The sequence below is a fragment of the Balaenoptera ricei genome (genome assembly GCF_028023285.1).
Source record: "Balaenoptera ricei isolate mBalRic1 chromosome 7 unlocalized genomic scaffold, mBalRic1.hap2 SUPER_6_unloc_1, whole genome shotgun sequence".
NCBI lineage: Eukaryota > Metazoa > Chordata > Mammalia > Artiodactyla > Balaenopteridae > Balaenoptera > Balaenoptera ricei.
Genome location: NW_026777444.1, coordinates 260903 through 282158, shown reverse-complemented (window position 1 = coordinate 282158; position 21256 = coordinate 260903). Strand labels below are relative to the sequence as shown.

The window sequence follows — 21256 nt, the reverse complement described above, 5'->3', positions numbered from 1 at the left end:
ACATGTCAATCCCCAGCTCCCTAAGTACCCCTTCCCCCCACCATTCCTCCTGGTAACCATAAGTTCGTTCTCTAAGTCTGTGAGTCTGTGTCTGTTTTGTAAATAAGTTCATTTGTATCATTTCTTTTTAGATTCCACATATAAGTGATATCTTTCTCTTTACATGATATTTCTCTTTCTCTGTCTGACTTACTTCACTCAGTATGACAATCTCCAGGAATATTACTCAGCCATTAAAAAGAATGAAATAATGCCATTTGCAAAAATGTTTTATTGAAGTATAGTTGATTTACAACATTGTGTTAATTTCTGCTGTGCAGCAAAGTTATTCAGTTTTACATATATGTTCTTTTCCATATTCTTTTCCATGATGGTTTATCACAGGTTATTGAATGGAGTTCCCTGTGCTGTACAGTAGGCCCTTCCTGTTTCAGTCTCTGCATGTCTTAATAGGCGTCTCAGACTTAACACGGCCCAAACCCAGCTCCTGGTTTTTGCCCCCGAACCTGCTTCTCACCCACTGTGCTCCATCCCAGCAAACGGCACCACCGTGCCGTCGTCCAAGTGCTCAGCCAAAAATTGGAGCCATCTTTGACACTACCCCCATTCTTTTAAGAAAATTGGCTTTCAAATGTCTATTCTGTAATATTTGATACAAATACTGAATTAGACGTATCTGTACATGATGAAGCATCACTTAGTAAAACGCTTGCTTGTGACCCACCAGCCAGCTGGAGATGGAGTGTTACCTGGGCCCCGCATCCCCCGGTTCCTCTCTCGTAACCCACGACGACTCCTCTTTCTAGCACACCCCACGTCCAAGCCCGAGCAAGGCCTGTGGGCTCTGCCTTCAGAGCCACTGTCCCTTTAACCCAGACAACCAACATCTCCCCGGGTCACTGCAGTCGTGCGCCATCCCCCAAATCTGCCCTCCACACACGGGCAGAGTGACCCCTTCGTACTGTGAGTCCTGTCACGTCCCCCTTCTGCCCAGAACCCTCCAGGGCTGGCACCCACCTTCCTGCTGCTCCTTCAACGAGCCGGCCTCCTCCCCACCAGGCCCGCGGCTCCCGCCCCTGCCCTCCAGCTGCCGTGGGCTCCCTCAGACCCTCATGTGGCATCCCATCCCCTCCTCAGAGAAGCAGGGCAGCAGCCCCCCTGCCCTTCCTACCCCGCTCTATCCTGCCCCTCTGCTTTCTTTCCTTCTCTCTCACTAATGAGGGACGAAATATACATTTATCTTCCCCCTTTATTTATTATGTCTCCCAAGTAGGATGTAAACTCTGTGGGTTGTATCTTCGGCACCAGGCACAATGCTTGATGCATAACAGGGGCTTGAAAAGCTATTGACTGAATGTGTGCAAGTGAGTAAATGATGAAAACTCTGTGGGATGCAGGAATGAACGAATGAATGAAAGAATGAACGAACATACACGTGCGTAAGTGAAAGGTGGAGCCGGTGAGCTGCAAAGAAACGGGAGAATGAAGGCTTTCCTCTGAGGACCGCTAAGTCGCGGCTCCTGTATTGATTTTTCTCGTCCTGTGAGCCTGAGATGAGGGGCATTACTTTCTGACCTCATTTCTCAAGGTGGTTCTTGCTAGTCGCCACGCACGGCACTAGGAACTTGTTGCTTAGATTTGAAAAATCGGGGGTAACAGACAGTGAAAAACGCTCGGCTGTGGTCCGTGAGGTCGTTCAGAAGACCAGATGAATCTCAGAACGAAGAATTCTCAAAATTAAGTAAACCCTCCTTCGCAGTGATCAGAGAAGGAGCGCGTGGCGGCGGCGGTTGGGAGTCTGCGTCGGCGCGTCCCGGCTGGGTCTGGGGGCCGCGTTGGTGAGTGTCTTTGTCTCCTCCTCCAGGGCTGCCACCCAGGACTATGCGTGGCTAGGATGGAGACGTCCGCCTCAGCCACGGCCACGGACAAGAAAGAAGCCAAAAGTGGGATCCTGGAGGGCGTCGCTTTCCCCGACCCCGGCAGGAAGGCCTCGGCCCTCACAGTGGCCACGGCGGCGGCCGCGGTAGCCACCCAAGGAGGTACTTTCTGTTCTGCATGGTTGGCGGGGGGTGTTTTTCATGAGCCCGTTTGGACTGAATGAGACGGGAGGCCGATGTCATCGGGCAGCCATGCTGTGTTTATGGTGGGGGGGCGGCAGGAGGGCGCCCCAGCTCTGGGGACCCCAGGCACCGGGGTGGATGCCTGCGGGTGGATCTCGAAGGTCCAGCCGCTCCAAATCCGGGGGTTTGGGCATCTCGGGCTCCAGCAGGAGAAGGGGAGAGGGAAGGCAAGGGAGGCTCTGGGCTGTGGGGCAGCCCTGGGGTGCGTTCTGTCGGCACAGATGTGCCAGAGAGGCTGCTGCTTGCCTCCGGCCTGCCAAGGGCTATTTTGGAAAGTAATTGTCTCCTGATCCCTTCTGGCTGTAATTAGAGGGTCAGGTACGGAATTTAGCATCCTTAGGTGAATTTCTGGCCAACTTAATTATAACAGAAGGACCCCCCGAGCCACAGCCTCTCATTTTACTGCCCCGAAGAGAAATAGTCTCTGGTTTCCACTGGTCCGTGCCAGCATCCCGTTGGGAAAGTTTGGCGGGAAGACGAGACCTCCCCTTGTGTCTGCGTGGTCCATCTGGAGGCCACAAAACTATTTCTGTCTCCGAGGAATGGAGAGACTTAGATTTCTTTTCTTCCCCTTTTTATTGAAGTGCATTTAGTCATGCCCTGTTGCTCTCGCCGCTGAAGCACGGCTCCCAGAGCAGCGGGGGAAACGCGCCTTCGCCGGGGTGGGGTGTGAGTGCCGGCCGCGCCACTCACATGTTGATGTCTGCAGATCGCGGGGGGCTTTGTTCAAGTGCAGACCCCCAGTCGGTGAGTCGGGGCGAGGCTGAGTTTCTGAAATTCTAACCAGCGCTCGGATGATGCTGGGACAGCCGGTCTACGGGCCGTGCTGGGCGCAGCTTAGCGCCAGAGCGCAGGGATTCGGAAAGCCGCTCAGAGCGGGTAGGAGTCAGTGTTTCCAGGGCGAACGGGAGGGCCTCTAGGTCATTGTTACTACACTATTTTTATTTTCCCCCATGATTCTCAGCTGGAGGTCATTATCAGGATGTGCGGCCCAGGTCAGGAGGGGGAGATCCCAGGCCAACCTTCGGGTATTTGGACTCCTGCTCTGCGTGATACTCCTCGACCCCCGTCCCTGCTAGGAACCGGGCTCTCTAGGCCCTCCCTCTGTGAGGGCGGAGGAAGGAGCCAAAGCCCAGGGTGGACCACATGCAGGTGGTGTCGGGAGCCAGGGGATGAGTGGAAGGAGGGGATGGAAGGCCCAGGATGGGGGCCTGGCGGTGGTCCCAGGGCTGGCTTGTCCCGGGCCTGGCTGGCTCTGCACGTGGTCTGTTCCTTCTCCTGGGTCAGGGCCCACCCTGGCCTGTGGCGACACCTCAAGCTGTCCCTCTGCCTGATGCAGAGACGCATGGGCCTCTGAGGCCTGAGTGGCCTCGGCGCATCTCCGACCCGCCCCCTGGGCCCTCAGCTGTCCCCGCCTCGGCCTCTCCCTAGCCCAGAGCCATGAGTGGATCGTGAGCTGCCACGCAGCCCAATTCACTGCCATGTCCCGCAGCCGAGGACAGACTCAGGTGGTCATTAGAGAGAAATTAGGGCGTAACTGGGAAGGAAGTCCTCTGGCATCAGACCTGGCTGTCAGCAATGGGGCAGTAATCGCAGATGCTTGAGGGGGTCTTGGTCTGGGGGGGCAGGCCACGGGCCTACAGCTTGGGGTGCAGCAGCTCCCCGGAGGTACCCGACCTCGCTCTACCCGCCCCCCCCAGGATGCGGTCCTGCCCACCCCGCAGGCCCCGTCCCCTCCTTGCCCGACCCCAGGGGAGCGCTTGACTGGTGAGGTTCCTACACTGGGTGGACGTGGCCCTCAGCCCAGTCGCCCAGGACAGGCGGCTCGTTGTCACCAGAGCGAGTCAGGTGCCTCCCTTGCTCCCTGTAGCCCTCTCTGGATGGCTCACTTGGGAAGGGCCGTCCTGCAGTCAGGGCAGAGCAGGTGGCATCTGGAGCGGGTCCCCTGGGGCTGGGGGACCGTGACGTCCGCGTTCCGCGGGTGGGGCAAGGTAGGCCGGTGGTGCAGCCCCGAGTCGCTGGCCTGGGTCCCCGCTCCAGCCCCGGCCCGGTCCCGGTGTGGCAGGCCGTTCCCTCCTCTGGGCCTCGTGTTCCTAATCTGTGTTGTGGGGATGTTTGGCAGATGTTATTCCAAGTCTATATGATCTCGTGACGTCGGATCTTCCTTAAATCTTACCCCTGGGGGCAGAGGTGCTGTGAGCAAGCCTCCTCTTTTACACAGCGAACCGGAGTCCCAGACGGCTCCAAAGAGCCTCTGCTGTGGGCCCCTCTGCCCGCAGGGGCGTAGGCCTGTGGACAGGTGCGATGGGGTGCCCGGCAGCACAAGGGGCTTTGTGCGTGTCCCCCACACGGAGGTCCCCTCAGGGCCAGGATGCTCGCACTCCGCTCTGGAGCTCAGCACGCGGCACCAGGCCTGGCAGGAGGCAGTGCCTGAGGGTCCCCTGTGGCCCTGAGCGACGTCAGGGGAAGGTGGCCTTGGTGAGGAGCTGGCCGGAGGCAGGGGGAGCTCAGCCCGCCGGCGTGGGGCTGGTGGGAAGGGCAGGGGGGCTGCACAGAGGCCTGGGAGAGGGGCAGTGCTGCCCGGTGCGTGCTGGGCTGGGGCAGGGGTGCGGGGAGCTGAGAACTGCCTGTCCAGGGCCCTGTCCCTGAGTTGTTTCTGGAAAAGATGGGGTAACCATCCTGGTCTGGGAGGCCTGTTTGCTGAGGCAGGGGCAGGACTGAGCTCATTCCCTGTGGCTGAGCAGGTGACCACCCACTCGGACACCTGGCCCTTCTGACACCCAGTTTATCCCTTCCGAGTCCACAAGATCGTCCCCGTGATCCGCACCGTGGTTTGCAGCTTTCCCGGAAGGAAAGGATGGCTTACACAAGCTCAGTGTTCCAGGGCCTGTTACACATCTGTCCGGAGTAGGGGGAGCCCTGTCTGAGGATGTCGGGGGCACGTGGTAAGGAATGCAGAAGGGCCAGACCCTGTGAACTGGCGGGGCAGTGATCACCCACCTCTGCAAGGTGCCCAGAGGTGGGAGGTACCCTGTCTTGCAGGCCAGCTTCTGACCCCTCATCTGCCCCCTGCCAAGTGCCACTGGTTCCAGGAGCTTCAGTCCCACCCCTGGAATTGTGGGACTTTGGTTCTAAGACTGAGCATACCTTTAGGCAGAAAGATTTCATTTCTACATTATTTGTAACTGTGAACATTTGGAAACAACCTAAGTGTTCAGTGATAGGGGATTGATTAATCAAACTGCGGGACGGCTGTTGAATGGAACATTATGTAGACCCTGAAAATGTTTATCAAGACTTTATCATTAGGAGGGATGTGTCTGTGTTCTAATATTAAAGTGTAAAAAAGCAGGATGCAAATTATATCTCACCTCTGTTGTTACCGACCAGGGTTCTTAGCCTTCCCCAATCAATTGAAATTGACTAGAGGCCAGACAAGAAATTCAGGAAAGGCTTTATCAGGGCCCTGCTGTAGTAGGGGGGAGCAGGAAAAAGCAACAGGTTCCCTTGCTTGCTGGGGGGGTGAGCTTGTTGCTTATATGGGGTGAGGGTAGGGGTCTGTCCAGGGGTCCGGCTGGAGGGGTGGCTTAGGTGCTCTGCCCACCCCCTTGGTGGTGCTGCGTGCAGGGGGCATGCGCAGGACCCTCCTGTTGCTCCCAGCTCTTCGGAAGGGGCAGTTGGGTTTCTTTGGTCTTTTTGTATCTTGTTGTCCATAATTTGCCCCAGCTGCGCATGCACGCAGTTATTTTTAGTCTCTTACAGTTTCTTTGTATTTTGTTGCTCAAGGAGACATTTGTCCAGGTGCAGGCACTGCAGCAAAGGGTCCCAGGTCCCAGATCCCAGCCTGTCTATCACAACTTTATAGTACATAGAGGTACCCTTAGCAGTGGTTGTCCAGATGTTGGGACTCGGGGTGATGTACATTGCACATAGGTAACTCATCCCTTTGGTTCTTAAGGACCTTCAGCCTTCTAGAACCCACTATTAGAATGTCAGTAAAGGGAATTCCCTGGCGGTCCGGTGATGAGGACTCAGCGCTTTCACTGCTGGGGCCCCAGGTTCGATCTCTGGTCGGGGAACTAAGATCCCCCAAGCCACGTGGCGTGGCCAAAAAAAACCAAAAAACAAAAAAAGTAAGTCCGAGAGGCAGAGGTGCGCTGGAACCAGACTGTGCCGACTTGGGAGAGCCAAGTGTCACTCTCTCCTTCTGTCTCTGCCACCTGTGACCTTAGGTAGGTCACTTGACCTTGCCATGGTCGGAGTATTTGCACCACGAAAATTGGCAAAACCTACGCATCAGGGCTGCCTCAGCCCCCTCTCCTCTCCCAGAGCCTGTTGTTAAATTCCCCCCAGCACATTACCGATCATATCTGGAGACTCACTCAGCTTCCTTGGCCCTGTTCGGAGTGAGAAAGGGAGTAAGGGTCCAGAGCGAGGAGGTGGGCGATGAGGGAGGTGGGAGTCCCTGGTGGCAAAGCTTGGAAAGGACACGCAGGAGGTCCTGGGTGTCGGGCTGGGGGTGGGGGAGTGGCCGGCACGTCTGATTCATGGGTGGTCAGAGCCTTTCCGTGTGTAGGTGGGACCGAGATGAGGTGGGGCGGGGACTTGCCCAAGGCCACCTGCTGCTTCCACGGAGAGCGGGGTCTGGGGCTCGGGGCTCCTGCCTCTCCCACGCTGACCATCTCCTTCCTGAATCTGCTTTGAGATCGTGATGTTAGATTGTTCGTGGGTGATTTGGGTCTTAAAGCCCAGCCCGCTGGTACCGTGTGTGAGCGTCCAGCCTCTGCACCAGCCCTGGACAGGTCTCATCTGTCACCATCCTTGTCATTCCAGCGGGCTAAGAGCGCCTGCTCCCCTCCAGCTCTTGGAGGTCTGGGGCTGTGACTTCTTTGCAGGAGGACCTTAAAAGTCTCCTGGCTCGCCCGGCCTCAGGAGGCTAGACGTGCTCGGGGCTAGGTGTTTCCACCAAGTCCCTACCGACCTGGCCATGATGTGCGTCAGAAACACCTTTGCATCACAGGGCTGTACCCAAGGGACAAACGGCCCTGTGGCCAGACCAGATGGCAGAAACCTTGGCCGGTGGGGGCTTTCCCAGCCTCTTGAGCTGTTGTGCTAACACTTGGGAGGCCATCAAGCAAACTTTAAAAACACATTTTGACCCAGAGTTATTTTTCCCTTTAATTTTTCACATGGCATAATTTTAAAGGCAATTTGATTCAGATGTTTCTCATTTTTTTTACACTGAAACTTCCCTAATGCTGTTGCATTTCCCTCTTCAACAGTGGATTTTCTTTCCAAAAATATTTCCGAACCTCTCTGTGTGCTTCAGCTGGGCACCAGAGACCCAGCCACCCCACGCCTCCAGGCTGGGACGATCAGAGGGGCTGGAGCCATAAAGCTCAGAGCTGTGTCTCGACCCAGTGAGCTTTCCTTGTCCCCGAAGTCAAGACAGGCTTTAGCAATCCTATGACGCATCTGTGGTGAGTGCCCACCACGTCCTGGCCAGGGTGCTCCCAGGGTGGCCCCTCCATCGGCAGCGTCAGCATCCTCGGGACTTGGGCCCCAGCTCAGACCTCCTGAAGCAGAGCCTGGGAGTGGGGCCCAGTGAGCCTGGGTGATTCTGATCACTCTTAAATGTTGGGCCCTCTGTGCCCTAGCAGCGGGAGGCACGGCAAGTCTTTCTACATGAAAAGTGGGACTTACACGCAGAGCGGCTGTGCAGAAATTACAGGCGACGTATAGCGTGCTCACACCTGCTTCGCATGGGCCTCTGGGGGGTAGGAGCTGCCTCTTTCCTTGTAGGCAGTGTGGAGTCGTAGCCAGAAGCAGCCCAGCCTCTGGATCCAGACCACCTGCTTAAGGCCCAGCTTTGCTGGCCTCAGGCAGGTCTGTGCCTCAGTTTCCACATCTGTAAAATGGGCACAATAGCGGTACCGGCTTCATAGCATTGTGGGAATTACCTGAGTTAGCACACGTAAGGTGCCGGGTACAAAGTGAGCTCCAAGCTAAGTGTTTGCTTTATTAACCATCACCAGCTTTCCTTTCCTAGGTCTGCAGGCTCTGCCTGACTTAGAAAGCCTCTCCTTCTCTGGTAACCCTCACTAGTGGACCTCCCGAGGCCGGGCAGGTGGTGGGAAGCCTAGATTTCTGGTGTCTTCCTACTCAAGAAGGCGGAGGGGGTGCTGGGCTGGAAATCAGATGTGGGTGGTTCCTTTCCTGCTTGGCTCCCGCAGGGGGTCCTGGATAGGTGACCTTAGCGCGTCCCCAGCCTCGTTAACTCAGCCTTGCGCACTGGAGGGTAGGACCAGATCAGAGGATGCTGAAGCTTGGCCGCACCTTAGAATCTTGTGAGGAGACTATAATAAATGCAGACTCCCAGGCTGCCCAGACCTGCTGAAACAGAATCTCCCGGGCCGGGGCCTGGGCTTGTGTATGTTTCACAGGCTCCCCAGGTCATTGGCCACGGCAGGGACAAGACCCCGGAGGTGGTGAACTGGTGGGAGTTGCAGCTGGCAGTCCTGGCAGGGTGGAGCCCCACGTGGCTGTCAGCACGGCGCTCCCTTGCTACCTAAGGCCTCCGTATCACTAAGCTCCCCCTGGCCACCCCTTCGTCTTGCTCCCTGGCTGCTGGCTTCTTGGAAAGTTTCTTCAGAGTACATTTTAGCTCAGAGGGGAGGCATCCACCTCTGTCTCAGAATGCTGTGCAAATGCCAGAATATGGAAATAAGGTGGTGGGTGTTCTCGCTGTGAAGCTCAGGCCAGGAAATCCCAAGTCACAAAGGCCCCACCCTGCCCTGTCCTCCTTCAGTGTCTCAGTCCCTGGTGTGTCTGTTTCTGAGCCTCCCCTAGTCCCCCACCCCGCCCCGATGCCCCTGTGACGGGGCACTGTTTGTTCACCACTGCGTCCCCAGCAAGGCAGACACCCAGGAAGTGACTGCCGAGTGAGGGGAGTGAGTCTGGTGCTGTCGCGCCAGCTGTGTGCCCGGTGGGCTGGAGTGGCCGGCTGCCCCTGCTGCCCCTGAGGTCCCCTGGGACGAGGGTCCTTCGGGCCTGGCCTGCTCCTGGGCCCTGGCTCCCGTCCCGAGGCTCGCTGGGCGGCAGGGAACTTGCTGTGTGGGCCCAGCCTCCTTGGCCACCTGAGCTGCCCGGCTGGGCCGCACACTTGCTTTGGGCCCGAGGATGCACTCGCGTGTGACTAAGTGGACAATTACTCTTATTTAAGTGATTTTCAGGATGGCTGTTGGTGCTGCTTCTGAGCTTGTTTTAAAGGCCCAGCCACACGGAACAGCCGGTTCCCATAAGGCTTTTCCAGAAAGCAGAGCTCAGTTATCTGTGACAGCTCTACACAACCAGGAAGCAGGGTACAGCACAATCGCCCGGGCGTTTTCAGGGTGGGTTCTGAATGACTTTTTTTTTTAAATTGAAGTATAGTTGACTTACAATACTGTGTTAGTTTCAGCTGTACAGCAAAGTGATTCAGTTATACACATACATATATATAACTCTTTTTCAGATTTTTTTCCATTATAGATTATTACAAGATACTGAATATAGTTCCCTGTGCTACACAGTAGGGCTTTGTTGTTTATCTATTTTATATACAGTAGTGTGTACCTGTTAATCTCCAATTTCAAATTTTTCCCCCTCCCTCGAAATGACTCTTGATGACAATCTGGCGTGGTCTCTGGTGGCAGGGGTGTCCTGGAGGGTCGGGGTACCTGGGGTGGAGGGTGAGGGCTGGAGCCTCCTTCTGGTCCTCCGTGGAGTATGGGGTGGGGGAAGAACGTGGCCTCTTTGCGGTTCCTCACTTGTTAGCTGTGTGTTCTGGGGCAAGTCAGTTAACTTCTCTGAAGTCTGGAAGATGGAGATGATAATGGTCACTCCTTCTGGCCACGATGGGGTGAAACGGGACAGCCTCTGAGAGTGGCTAGCAGACCGCCTGCGTGGAGACCAAGTACGTGGTGGGGACGTGGATCTGACCCGGCTTTCCTCTTGCGTAGGGTGGCCTCACGCTCGGCGCTGAGACCTCGTGCTCTAGAAGCCACTCAGAGCGGCTGCCACCGCCTGTCACACGGGATGCCTGCTTGCCCCGGTACAGCAGGCTTCTCCCCCACCCCCTCCTGCCCTCAGCGTTCGAGGCCAGCCCGGGGTCTGCGCTCTGGCCGCTGCCCCTTGGCTTATGTTTGCACTTCGGACCCGCATTGCTGTGCCGTCTGCTGGCACGTGAGCTGCCCTGGCAGCATGAAGGCGTCCCAGGCACTGCTGTGGCTCCTGGCTTGTCTGTCCCCGGGACATGGGCCCCACCTAGCAGACACAGCTTCATTTCTCCTGGCTCATTTGCATGTTAAACTGTTGCAGGGTCTGGGGAAAGCTTCGAAGTCATTTCCAGCGATGGAACTGGAAGAAGCTTTAGCGATCATCTGGTTCGAATCCGTTCATTTTACAGATGTGGAGACTGAGGTCCAGACACTTGAAGCACAAACGGTCACCAAGGGACACCATTGGGACTGGAAACCGATTTCCCAGGCGCTGCCTATGGGTTGCGGGGGGAACCCAGCTGCCCCCCAGCCCTGCCCCCCTTCTGGCCGCAACCCCGGCTTCCCAAAAGGACGGTATTTATGTTAGAAACATTTTTTTGATGTTTGGTTCTGTCAAAACTAATTTTAGCCTTTCTAAAGCTTGGTGAAAATACAGCCTCATTACTTTGATGTCAGCGCCTAGTTTACTATTAGTATATTCTGGGGTTTATCATTTTAGGCATGTTTAACACGGCTGCACCAGGCATGCACTATTAAATCTAGCTTATTTTACATTCCTGTCCGGAATTATTTATTTGTAACAATTTCCTCTCTATCAAAAGACACAGCTAATGCTGCGTTTTAATGTGTTATTTACACACAAAATAACCTATTTGCAACTCAGTATGTGCCGGAGGGAGGATGGATGGGTCCCGGTTTCCTGCGTTCTGTTATATCGGAGTTTAACAATCTGGTTTGCTAATAGAACCATTTATCACTGGTGTGGGGAGGATAATTTATTTTATGTTTGTGGCCAGGTCTCACGGCATCTGATCTCGGGAACATTTGGAAGATAATGAGGGCAGGCCTGGTGTTCGGGGTGCCTGTGGGACCCCTGGCCCTCCCGAGGTGGCCTGGGGGCCTCGGGGTTCCCTGAGCTCACGTGTACCTCCCACGGATGGTTCCGGAACTCCGATCGGAAATGTGATGGCGGAGACACTGCCTCTGCCCTCTAGGGGCCCCCGGGGTGAATCCTGCCCAGGGAGGCTCCTGGGGATGCGGCGTGAGAGCTGGGTCCATAGGGATGCTCGGGCTTTCTCCAGGTGGGAAGAGGAAAGGGGGGTGGTCGTTGGTGGGGGAGCAGCAGCAGAGCGGCTCCTCGGGGGGTGCAAGGGCTTGGGGGTCAGCGAGCTGGCCCACTTGCCTCTACTTTGGGGTGGGTGGCCTGAGAGGGGCTGCAGCCTTGGTGGCAGGTGGAGTGCTTAGACCTCCCTCTGCTCCCCAGGGCATCAGGGAGCCAGCCACAGACGCGTAAGGGAGGTCCCCGCCGTGTCAGATTGGCAGAGCTGGCTCGGAAGCTCAGCCTGCAGTGGGAAGGAGTCAGGCAGAGTGGCTGGTGGCAAGGGGTCCAGCAGCCAGGCGTGGCGGGATGGACAGTGGCATCTGGGGACCAGGCAAGGAGGAGGCCTTCTGGCTGCCCTGGCGTTAGACCCAGGTCTGGCCGGGGCGCCCAGGTGGGTGTGTGGCCACTGGACCACGCGGGCTGAGGTCCTTTGGCTCCATCAGGGGCCCCTCCTTTTCGGCACACTGATGGGTAAGGGGGGGAAAAGCAGTGCATCTGAATGCCGACACCAGAGGGGGCAGGTGGGGGTGGGGTGAGAAGAGTCATCAAGAAGCAGGAGCCGAAGTACTTGTCACTAGAGCTTGACCCATGGAGAATCCAGATGCCCCGACTCTCGATGCTGATGCGGCACTTGCCTGATGCCTGGGTGATCAGGAAAACTGCAGGGAAGGGGAGGGCCTGAAAGGGCCCTGCAGGCTGAGTCGGCCCTGGTAAGGCCACTGCCTGCAGCTGTGTGCCTTGTCTCAGCTGGGGTCCTGCTGGGAGCAGCTGCACACTCAGATCAGATGGCTGGGGAGAGGTTACCACAGGGGTGTTTGCAAAGTGTGGCGGGGCTTAGAGCAAGCCATGGGGCTGGTGCACGGAGCACACAGCTCTGGGGCGGCCGGCGTGGTCGGGGGCCGAAGCTCAGGCTTGGACAGATGAGGTTTGAATCCTTGCTCTGCTGCTTTCCAGTTGGGTATCCTCTGCTGGCCTGAACGCTGGTCTCCTCATCTTAAAAACAGACAAAGTACTTATCTTTTGAGGGCTGCAGTACAGATAACCAGTGTAAAGTGCTTAGATAGTACCTGGCATATGGTAGACATTCTGTAGGTAGTAGTTACTATTAGTGTTTTTATTGCTGTTATTAGGATTATTCTAGAACTATTTCCCAGAGTAGCGCGAATGCTTCCAGTAGGTATCAGAGTGAAGGAATGAAGGAATGAATGCATAGGTATCTGCGCAGAGTCTTCACGGGAGGGGCAGTTTGCCCGTGATGTGCAAGGGGGATGGCATTCTAGCTGGAGGAATAGCATGTGCAAAGGTCCTGGGGTCTGAGATGGGCTCGGGGTGGCTGGGCCCGGCAGCCCCTTGGGGGAGGAGCTCCCTTCACTCCCCAGCACAAGTCTCTGCCTTGGGGCGGGGAAGCTCTGTGATGCTGTGTCCAGAGGCCCCGGCTCCATCTGTGTCCTCCAGCTGCTGTACAGCTGTGCGTGGACGCTGGAGACCCAGCCTGGCTTGACCCTGGACCCCGCTCCGGGTTCAACCAGCCTCTCCTCCAGGGCAGGCAGGGAGGGAGGAGGCCGGAGGGGCTCCGTCTTGAGAAACTGCCCTTGGCTCTTTCCCTGTGCCTGTGTGCTGGCTGGCACTGCTCCCAGCAGGTGTGGACCACCCACTTGTGTTAGCAGGGAATGGGGCGTCTGAAGCCCTGACACCGGACAGAGTGAGGCTCGTTTCCACATCTGACTTTCCATCGCATTTGAGCAGCCACATTTGAGAGGAGGGTTTGGGTCTGGTGTGGTGCTGGCGGTGGACAGCAGGCTTGAGCTTTGCAATCCCGGCCATCCTGGAAATGAAGTCTCGTGCGTGCAGAGCAGGTGTGATGGCAGGCAGGGCAGGATAGCACCCTCTACTCCCCACCCTTAGCGTCACCTTGCCTCTGGGTTCGTGCAGAGGCCCACGTGGTCATTCATCCTTCTTTGTGACCTAGGTTCCCTGGTGCCAGTGTCCTCCCCGGGGACAGCCTGTGGGCACCGGAGTACCAGGGCTGGGGCAGCTGAGTAGGGGTAGAAGAGGGTCATAAAGGGAAGCACAAATTAGCAAAGATGCACTTTGCTGCCTCTGTGAGTTCTGAGGCTGGGCGCAGGTGAGACCTTTGTCCCGTTTCTGGTCCTGAGTCTGCCCATCGGTCACATTTCTCCAGACTGCGTTGGTGCCAAGGAAAACAACAGGTGCCTTCAGTCAGGTACGAGCGTGGGCCACCTTTGCCTAATGTGTGAAGTGGGGGTGACAGGGCTCACCTGGCCAGCCTGTAGGGGACAAGGGTCTGCATGTGGGCGACAGGGGGCTGCTGTCATTATTCTCACGGGATGGTGACCTCACCTGCAGAAACTCCTGGCCGTGCCATTAGCGGCCAGAGTAGTGTGGTGCTTTCTGGCTGACCTCTGCCCACAGCGGTGCCCTCGTGCCAGGCCCCCAGCTCTGCCAGCTCTGGGCTAACTATGGGATGGAAAACAGAGGGAGAGAGGCCCTAGCAATTCCACTCCTAAGTATCTACCCAAGAGAACTGAAAGCCATGTGTTTGTACAAACCCTGAGAAAACCATAATGCAAAAGGACACATGCACCCCAATGTTCATTGCAGCGCTATTTACAATAGCCAGGACATGGAAACAACCTAAATGTTCAAATGACAGATGAATGGATAAAGAAGATGTGGTACATATATACAATGGAATATTACTCGACCATAGAAAGGCATGATATTGTGTCATTTGTAGAGATGTGGATGGACCTAGAGTCTGTCATATAGAGTGAAGTAAGCCAGAAGGAGAAAACCAAACATTGTGTATTAACGCATATATGTGGAATCTAGAAAAATGGTACAGATGAACCTATTTGCAGGGCAGGAATAGAAATGCAACCATAGAGAACAGACGTGTGGACACTGGGGGAAGGGGAGGGTGGGACGAATTGGGAGATTAAGTTTGACATAAATACACTACCATGTGTAAAATAGAGACCTAGTGGGAGGGAACCTGCTGTATAGCACAGGGCGCTCAGCTCAGTGCTCTGTGACGACCCAGATGGGTGGGATGGGGGCGGGGGATGGGAGGGAGGTCCAAGACGGAGGCGATATGTGTATACACATAGCTGATTCACCTCATTGTACAGCAGAAACTAACACAACATTGTAAAGCAATTATACTCCAATAAAAAAAAACTTGCATATAAATGCTTATGGCAACATTATTCGTAACAGCCCAAAATGGAAATAAATGTCCATTAGCTAATGAATGGATGAAATGTTGTCTATCCACACAATGGAATATTATTTGGCCATGAAAAGGAATGAAATACTGATACATGCTTCAACACGGACGAACCTTGCTAACATTATGCTCAGTGAAAGAAGCCAGATGCAGAAGGCTGGGTGTCGTAAGGTTCCCTTTGCATTAACTGTTCCGAATGAGCAAATCCGTAGAGACGGAAGACAGATGAGTGGTCACCAAGGGCGGAGGGGAGGAGGGAACGGGAGTGGCTGCTGATGGGTGCGGAGCTCCTTTTGGGGCGACGAGATGCTCTGGGATTAGATAGAGGTGATGGTTGCACAGCACGGCGATTATACTAAAAATCACTGAGCTGTTTGCTTTAAAAGGGTGAATCTTATGGTATGTGAATTACATCTCCGTTTTAAAAGAGAAGGAAGGAAGGGAGGGAGAAGGTGAGGAAGGAGGTAAAAGGGGGCGAGGGGGGGCCTGGGGCACCTGGGACCGGCTTTGTTGTGGCCCTGAAACCCCGGCGTGAGTCCCCACCGCTGCCCCCCAGGGAGGACCCCGCTTTCCCTGGCCAATGAGCAGCCTCCCCAGCCAATTCCGTAGGCTCCAGAAGCTCTAAAGTCACTGGAGTGGAAGGACGGTGTTTAATGACAAAGTAAATAATTACATTAAGGGTGTGAGTACGGAGGGGAGCCGAGTAAATCACTTTAGAAGGGGTACCAGCCTCCAGCTCACTTCTGGTCCTTTATCACCGCATGACGGCCTCCCTCGGACTCCGGATAATTGACCGTGGCTGGGCTGTGGGCTCTGCAGCAGCGGGGGCTGGGGGCCTGGCGGGGCTGGGAGAGGTGGCTTGCCAGCATGCCAGGGTGACCCGGCAGCCCTCCTCCTGCTTCGGGTGGAGGAGCCCTGGGGTCCGTGTCCTGCTGGAAATCAGAAGCTTGGCTGGGAAGGGCCAGCTTCTTCTGAGCTTCCGAGTGGGAGGGGCTCAGGGGCCATCTGGTCCACTGAGGCCCAGCGTGGGGAGCGGTCTGGCTGAGGCCACACGGTGAGCACAGGGTGGACCCCGGTAAGGAGCCGACCTGGGACCCCCAGGCCAGGATGCTGTCCCTGCCCCAGGGTGGGGCTCCCGGGAGGGGTGGGCGCTCAGTGTGTGGGGTCCCACGCCCTTTTCAGAGAAGCACCACAGAGGGCAAGTGCCGGATCTATTGCAGTTGCTGGGAAGCGGGAGATGTGGCCAGGGTCGGCATGATGAAGGTTCTGGGGTCCAGCGCACCCTGCAGCCTCCCCTGGCCTGGCCTGGCACCCCAGTTTGACTCCTCCCTTCACTGTTTTCCCTCTAACCTGAGGCCTCAGTCTGTCCTCAGGGAGTCCTTCCTTCCTCTCCCCAGTCCCCTGCCCGCCCCTCAGGCCGGCTCTCAGCCAGGGGCCATGGAAGATGGGCAGGAGGCCAGACTTAATGCTGAGCCCCAAGAGGGTCATGTGTGATGTCTGAAGATCCAGGGAATGGCGGTACCCTGGCCTGAAAGGATGACTCTTCTCCGGTGGAGACTGAGTCAGGATGCTTGGTGGCAAGTGACAGAAATCCACTCAGACCCTCCAGAACTAGCTGCACCTGAGGCCACAGTGATGTCACTGGGACACTGGCCCTTTCTGCCCCGGCTCTTGGTGGATTGCATGGACTGGTGTGTGATGGGGTCAGAGCTGTGCCTCTTCAGGCAGCAAGTTTCCTGCTCATTCTGTCCGGGACCTCCTCCTGGGGCTGCCCCTGGAGTGACCAGGCCTGTCCCCAGCCCCTCATTGCCCTTTTGAGCCCCCCATGGGGGAATGCAGAGTGCCCCTGAAAGTTACCAGGTGAGAGCGTTAGAGAGGAAAAGCCAGAAGTTTCCGGGGGCGGCATCACTAAGGAGAGGGCCTCCAGGAAGGAGGGGCTGTGGGGGAGGGCTCTGAGAAGGGGACAAGAGCGGAGGCCCGGAGTGGGGATGAGATGGCACACATGGAGGACGGGGACCAGGGTGCCTGCTTGCCAGGGGCTTTCACGCGAAGGGGTGGAAGGAGAGATGCAGTTGACAAGGGAGCTTTGTAAGCTGCGGGGAGCCTTGGAGGCACCTCAGAGGAATCTGGACTCTCGATAGTAGGGAGCCATTGAAGGTCCTTGAGCAGGGGAGGACGGTTTCGAGTAAACTTGCTTTTTTGCCGGATTAGCTTATGTCCTGTGACTTGAAGTCCCCGCAAAGGAAATGCAGGCTATTCGGGCTGGATGTCTCTGCTTTGCAGATCACGCTTCCTTCCTTCTTTCCCCTCTCCCTCCCTGCCTTGCTCCTGTCTTCCCGCATGTGTTCACTGAGGGCCTAGTGTGTCCCGGATGATGTTATGGTCACCGGGTCACAGCAGGGAACACTCAGGCAAGGTCCACTTTTCCTGGGGGGAGACAGTCTAGTTGGGCGAGACAGTCTAGTTGGGCGAGACAGGCAAGTCCTCCCATGAAAGGCCACACTGCCGAGAACTGGAAACGGGGACACTGGCTTTGGGGAGGTGGGGGTGGTGGGAGGTGGCGTTTCCCAGGATGGTTAAGGCCGCCGCCTCTTGCAGGTGTGCTGCTGAGACAGCATGGAGATGGCTTCCTCTGCCGGGGGGTGGGGGGGCGGGGGTAGAAGAGGCTGGGGAGCCGGCTCAGGCTGTCCCCGTGCCGAGGGTCAGTGTCTGTCACACCCGGTCCAGCCACCCCTGCGTTGGGAGCAGGGCTGGAGTGGAGCCCGGGGATCCAGACGCCCTGGGTCCAAGCCGCTGTGGCGTCCCGGCCCTTCACCCGGGAACGGGCTCGCCCTGCCTGGTGGGGCCGTGGTCAGGACTGGACCCCTCCTCCGGGGGCTCTGGAAAGGCCGGCCGCAGTGCCAGCGCGGGGGACCGCAGGCCCATCTCTCTGTTTCTGCGGTCATCGTGCCCAGAGCGGGTCCTCTGTTCCTTGGCTGTGATGACGCCTCTGGGTGACATCTGTGAGGGGGTTCTGAAGAATTCTCAGTGTGCCAGGAATGGAAGGCGTTAGAACTCTGCTGTCAGTGCTTGGAGCAGCCCTGACCGAGTGTCCCGGCAGGGCTGTAGGTGGTCAGAGATGGTTTTTGTGCCCGTATCCCCAAGGAAGAGTCAGAAGCTCCTGGGATCTTAAAAAACACAAAATAAAACAGAAAACAGAGTCGGTGTTTCCCTGTGCTGTGTTCTGGGCGCTCCATTGCTTTGGGGCTGGAGTGGCCTTTGCAAGTTCTTCCCAGAGGAGGTGCGGGTGGGGTGGGCACCACCTGTGGATGTGGCCACATGTCCTTGAGCTCCGCTGTCCCAGAAACATCCCAGCTGCACCACAGGGAACAGCCTGAGCCCCTCAGCTGGCTGTGTCTGGAGAGGAGATAACCAAGCCCAGGGGCAGGCTGAGACTCTGGGCCCTGCTGATTGCAAGAACTTAATGGCTGGGTGGCTGCCTGGGGCAGATGGACGCCACCTCGCACGTCTGCTGGACCAGCCTCTTGCCAGTGGCCTTACACGTACAGCTGCATCAGGCCCTTTATCCTCAGCTGCATCGGGCCCTCCGTCCTCAGCTGCATCGGGCCCTCCATCCTCAGATGCCCCCTCCCCATCCCGGCCCCCACTGCCAGTCTCTTGAGTGCAGGTTCGTCCCCACCAGATCGCCAGGCTGTGCCAGCCCCGCAGGCCGCCTCATCCTGAGGAGAAGGTCACCCCAGCCTCCCAAGCCCATCCAGGGACTGTCTCGGGCTGTGCCCCGGGTGTGAGGTCACTTGCACCCATAGTTCTCATCCTCGGAAGCTCTGAGATGGGGTTCCAGTGCACGTGGTTTACTGGGAGGTTAAGGAGGGGGCTGGGATGTGAGACAGGACAGGTATGGGGTACCTTAGGCAGCCACTACCACTAGGAATTACTGGGGTTTCATCCCTCAGGCAAACCCCGGGACCCCTCGTGATCTATCCCACCCAAGGGGAGGGGAGCTGAGGTCTGTTTAAACACCAGCTCCTGTCACTTCCGGCCTCTTGTGCAGTGGGGCAAAATGGGCTTTGGAGGTAGAGAAAACCCTCAGACAGTTAACCCCAGGGGCTAGTGGTTGGAAGCTGGGGGTGTGTGTGCATCACAGTGGTAGGAGCATGGGGACGTGAGTGGGGACCACAGAGCGTCGGCCGCACGGAGACAGAAGTGGTGGGTACTCATAGGTCGTGACTTCTGTGGGGTTAGGGATCCTTTTCCATGTCCCTCTCTGTGATTTCACAGAGGCGAATTCAGATGGCTTAGGAATGGATGAGTGTGGAGCTATAGACTCCCCAGGGAGAGGCAGCAACTGGGCTGTTCTCAGACATCAGTGCCTCAGTGGGAATGAGTTTATCAGATTCTGTGTGGAGAGAACAGGGTTTGATGGGGACGAGCCCAGGAGGACAGGAAAGAGGCTGCTGGTTGGAGAAGGGGCCGGAAACGGGCCTGAGGGATCTGAAGGTCCCCCTTGGTGCATCTTTGAGACAAGGCCCTGAGGACCATCAGTGCCAGAAGACCAGAGCACCAGCCTGGCCTGGAATGGAGGAGACCCCAGACCCCAAGCCCCAGGGATGATCCTGATTTATAACCAGTCACTAAACATACACACAGTGAAATGAAAACTGCCGCCACTGAGCAGACTCATGCTGGCCGTTGTAAAGATAAGTAACGGCAGTTATAAGGCCACTTAAACCCTTGCCTTTGGGGTGTGAAGGGGTCTCTGCAGACAGTACATCTTTATCAAGAAACGTTTACTCATAAAAAACCACCAGGAAGTGGGAGAGAAGGTGGCTCAGCCACAGGGCTTTTCTGCCTTTCTGGAGCCGCAGCCCATCGGGAACCAGAGCCACAAATCGCCGTGTCCAGAGATGGGGGTGGGAGTGAGTTAACCCTGACCTCAGCCTTCCAGACAGTGACCCAGCCCCCTCCTGCATCGGTGCAGGGGACCGCGGTCGTCCGCGTTGGCTTCCTGGCACCACGGGCCAAGTGCAAGCTCCGTGGGCACGCATGGCCCCTGCCCACCTCTCCAGCCTCGTAACGTCCCTCCCGCATGCCGGCCGCTGTGCCTTTGCGTGGCTCTCGCTCTTCCCGGGTGCCTTCCTCTGCTCATCTACCAGGGCCTCCTGCTGTCCTCTGCACATGCCTCGCGGTCCCCTAGACACCCACTCCCGTACCAGACGCAGGTGGATCGGGGAGCAGAGCCGCTGTGAGTGACACAGGACCAGGGCTGTGATGGGACCAGACCCCGCCGAGCTGCAGGAGCCACGGAGTCTCTGGAAGGCTGTGGCCTCTGTCTCTGGTGCCCGGCCCAAGTTGCCGTAGGTCAGTGGGGTCTGCGGTGGGAGGAGAGGCGTCGGGGAGGACGTGGCTGTGGGGACAGAGCCCACGTCACCCTCTGCGAGCTCCCAGCCTCGGGCTGGACGGGTGCGGGGGAGCCGCAGAGGCAGCCCGCCCCTCGCAGCTGTTTCCACGTTGGGCCCGGGAGCCGGACCAGCCGTCTCTGCCCACGTCGCCAGGGCAAGCCAAGGATCAGGGTGCCTGCTGCCCTTTATCATGGGTCCCCAAACTTTTTGATCCCTTAAAAATGACTGAGGACCCCAAAGAACTTCTGTGGGTGTGGTTTATATCTCTTGATATTTACCTTGCTAGAAATGTCACGTGAGAAAAACTTGGTGTATTTTAATTTTTAATTCATTTGAAAATAACAATGGTAAATCCATTATTTTTATGAAAAATAACTCTTTTCTAAAATTTTAAAAAATTGGTGAGATGAATGGGATGATTCTTTTGTAAATCTCTTTAATGTCGGGCTTAGTGGAAGACAGCTGGGTTCTCACACCTGTTCCTGCATTTTGTCTGTTGCGACATGTTGTTTTGGTTGAAATATGGGAGGACATCTGGCCTCACATAAGGCATAGAGTTAGAAAGTGGAGGGATATTTTTAAAGCCTTTTCAGCTAATTGTAGATATTCTTCTCTGGTATTACACCAAAACTTGACACGTGGATGTTTCTGAAATGTTACTTGCGATGTGGCACCTGAAACCATCTCGGAGCCCCTTCCATATTCTGTTTGTTAAAATCCACTGGTCTACCTTGCACTTGGAAGGGATATTTTTTACCCAGACATCATTTTGTATCATCACGCTTTCGTCCTTTGGAAATATAGGCTCACGGAGTCATGAGGCTATCCAAAGGTACAGACAGAGGTGAGAGAGAAAGACACATCACTTCCTGGTATTGTTATGAAAATGCCGTGACTTTGCCCCTGCCCTGAAAGAGGACCCCTGCTTTACAGCATCCTGCCTACTAATCTCACACACGTTTTGCTGTGGCCAACCCTGAGATGGAGTCATGCTGAGAAGGAAATTCTCGGAAATGAAGTGTCAGTTTAGCGATGCTGCCACGGGCATCTCTCCCTGAAGCTCCCCCATGCCCCTTGGTGCCACCTGCCCTCTGACTGCACTTTCTCTCTTCCCCTTCATTCCTGAC

The 21256-nt window shown here is 56.3% G+C and overlaps 1 protein-coding gene across 1 annotated transcript in view; it reads left to right on the top strand.

Moving 5' to 3' along the window:
- The window catches only part of GLI2 (GLI family zinc finger 2), a 254483-nt gene that overhangs the window by 63128 nt on the left and 170099 nt on the right, over nucleotides 1–21256 (top strand). Inside the window, exon 2 of the mRNA XM_059912050.1 lies at nucleotides 1865–2039. Coding sequence (XP_059768033.1) covers nucleotides 1895–2039 — 145 coding nt within the window. The 5' untranslated portion in view covers nucleotides 1865–1894. The remainder of the gene's footprint in view (nucleotides 1–1864; nucleotides 2040–21256) is intronic.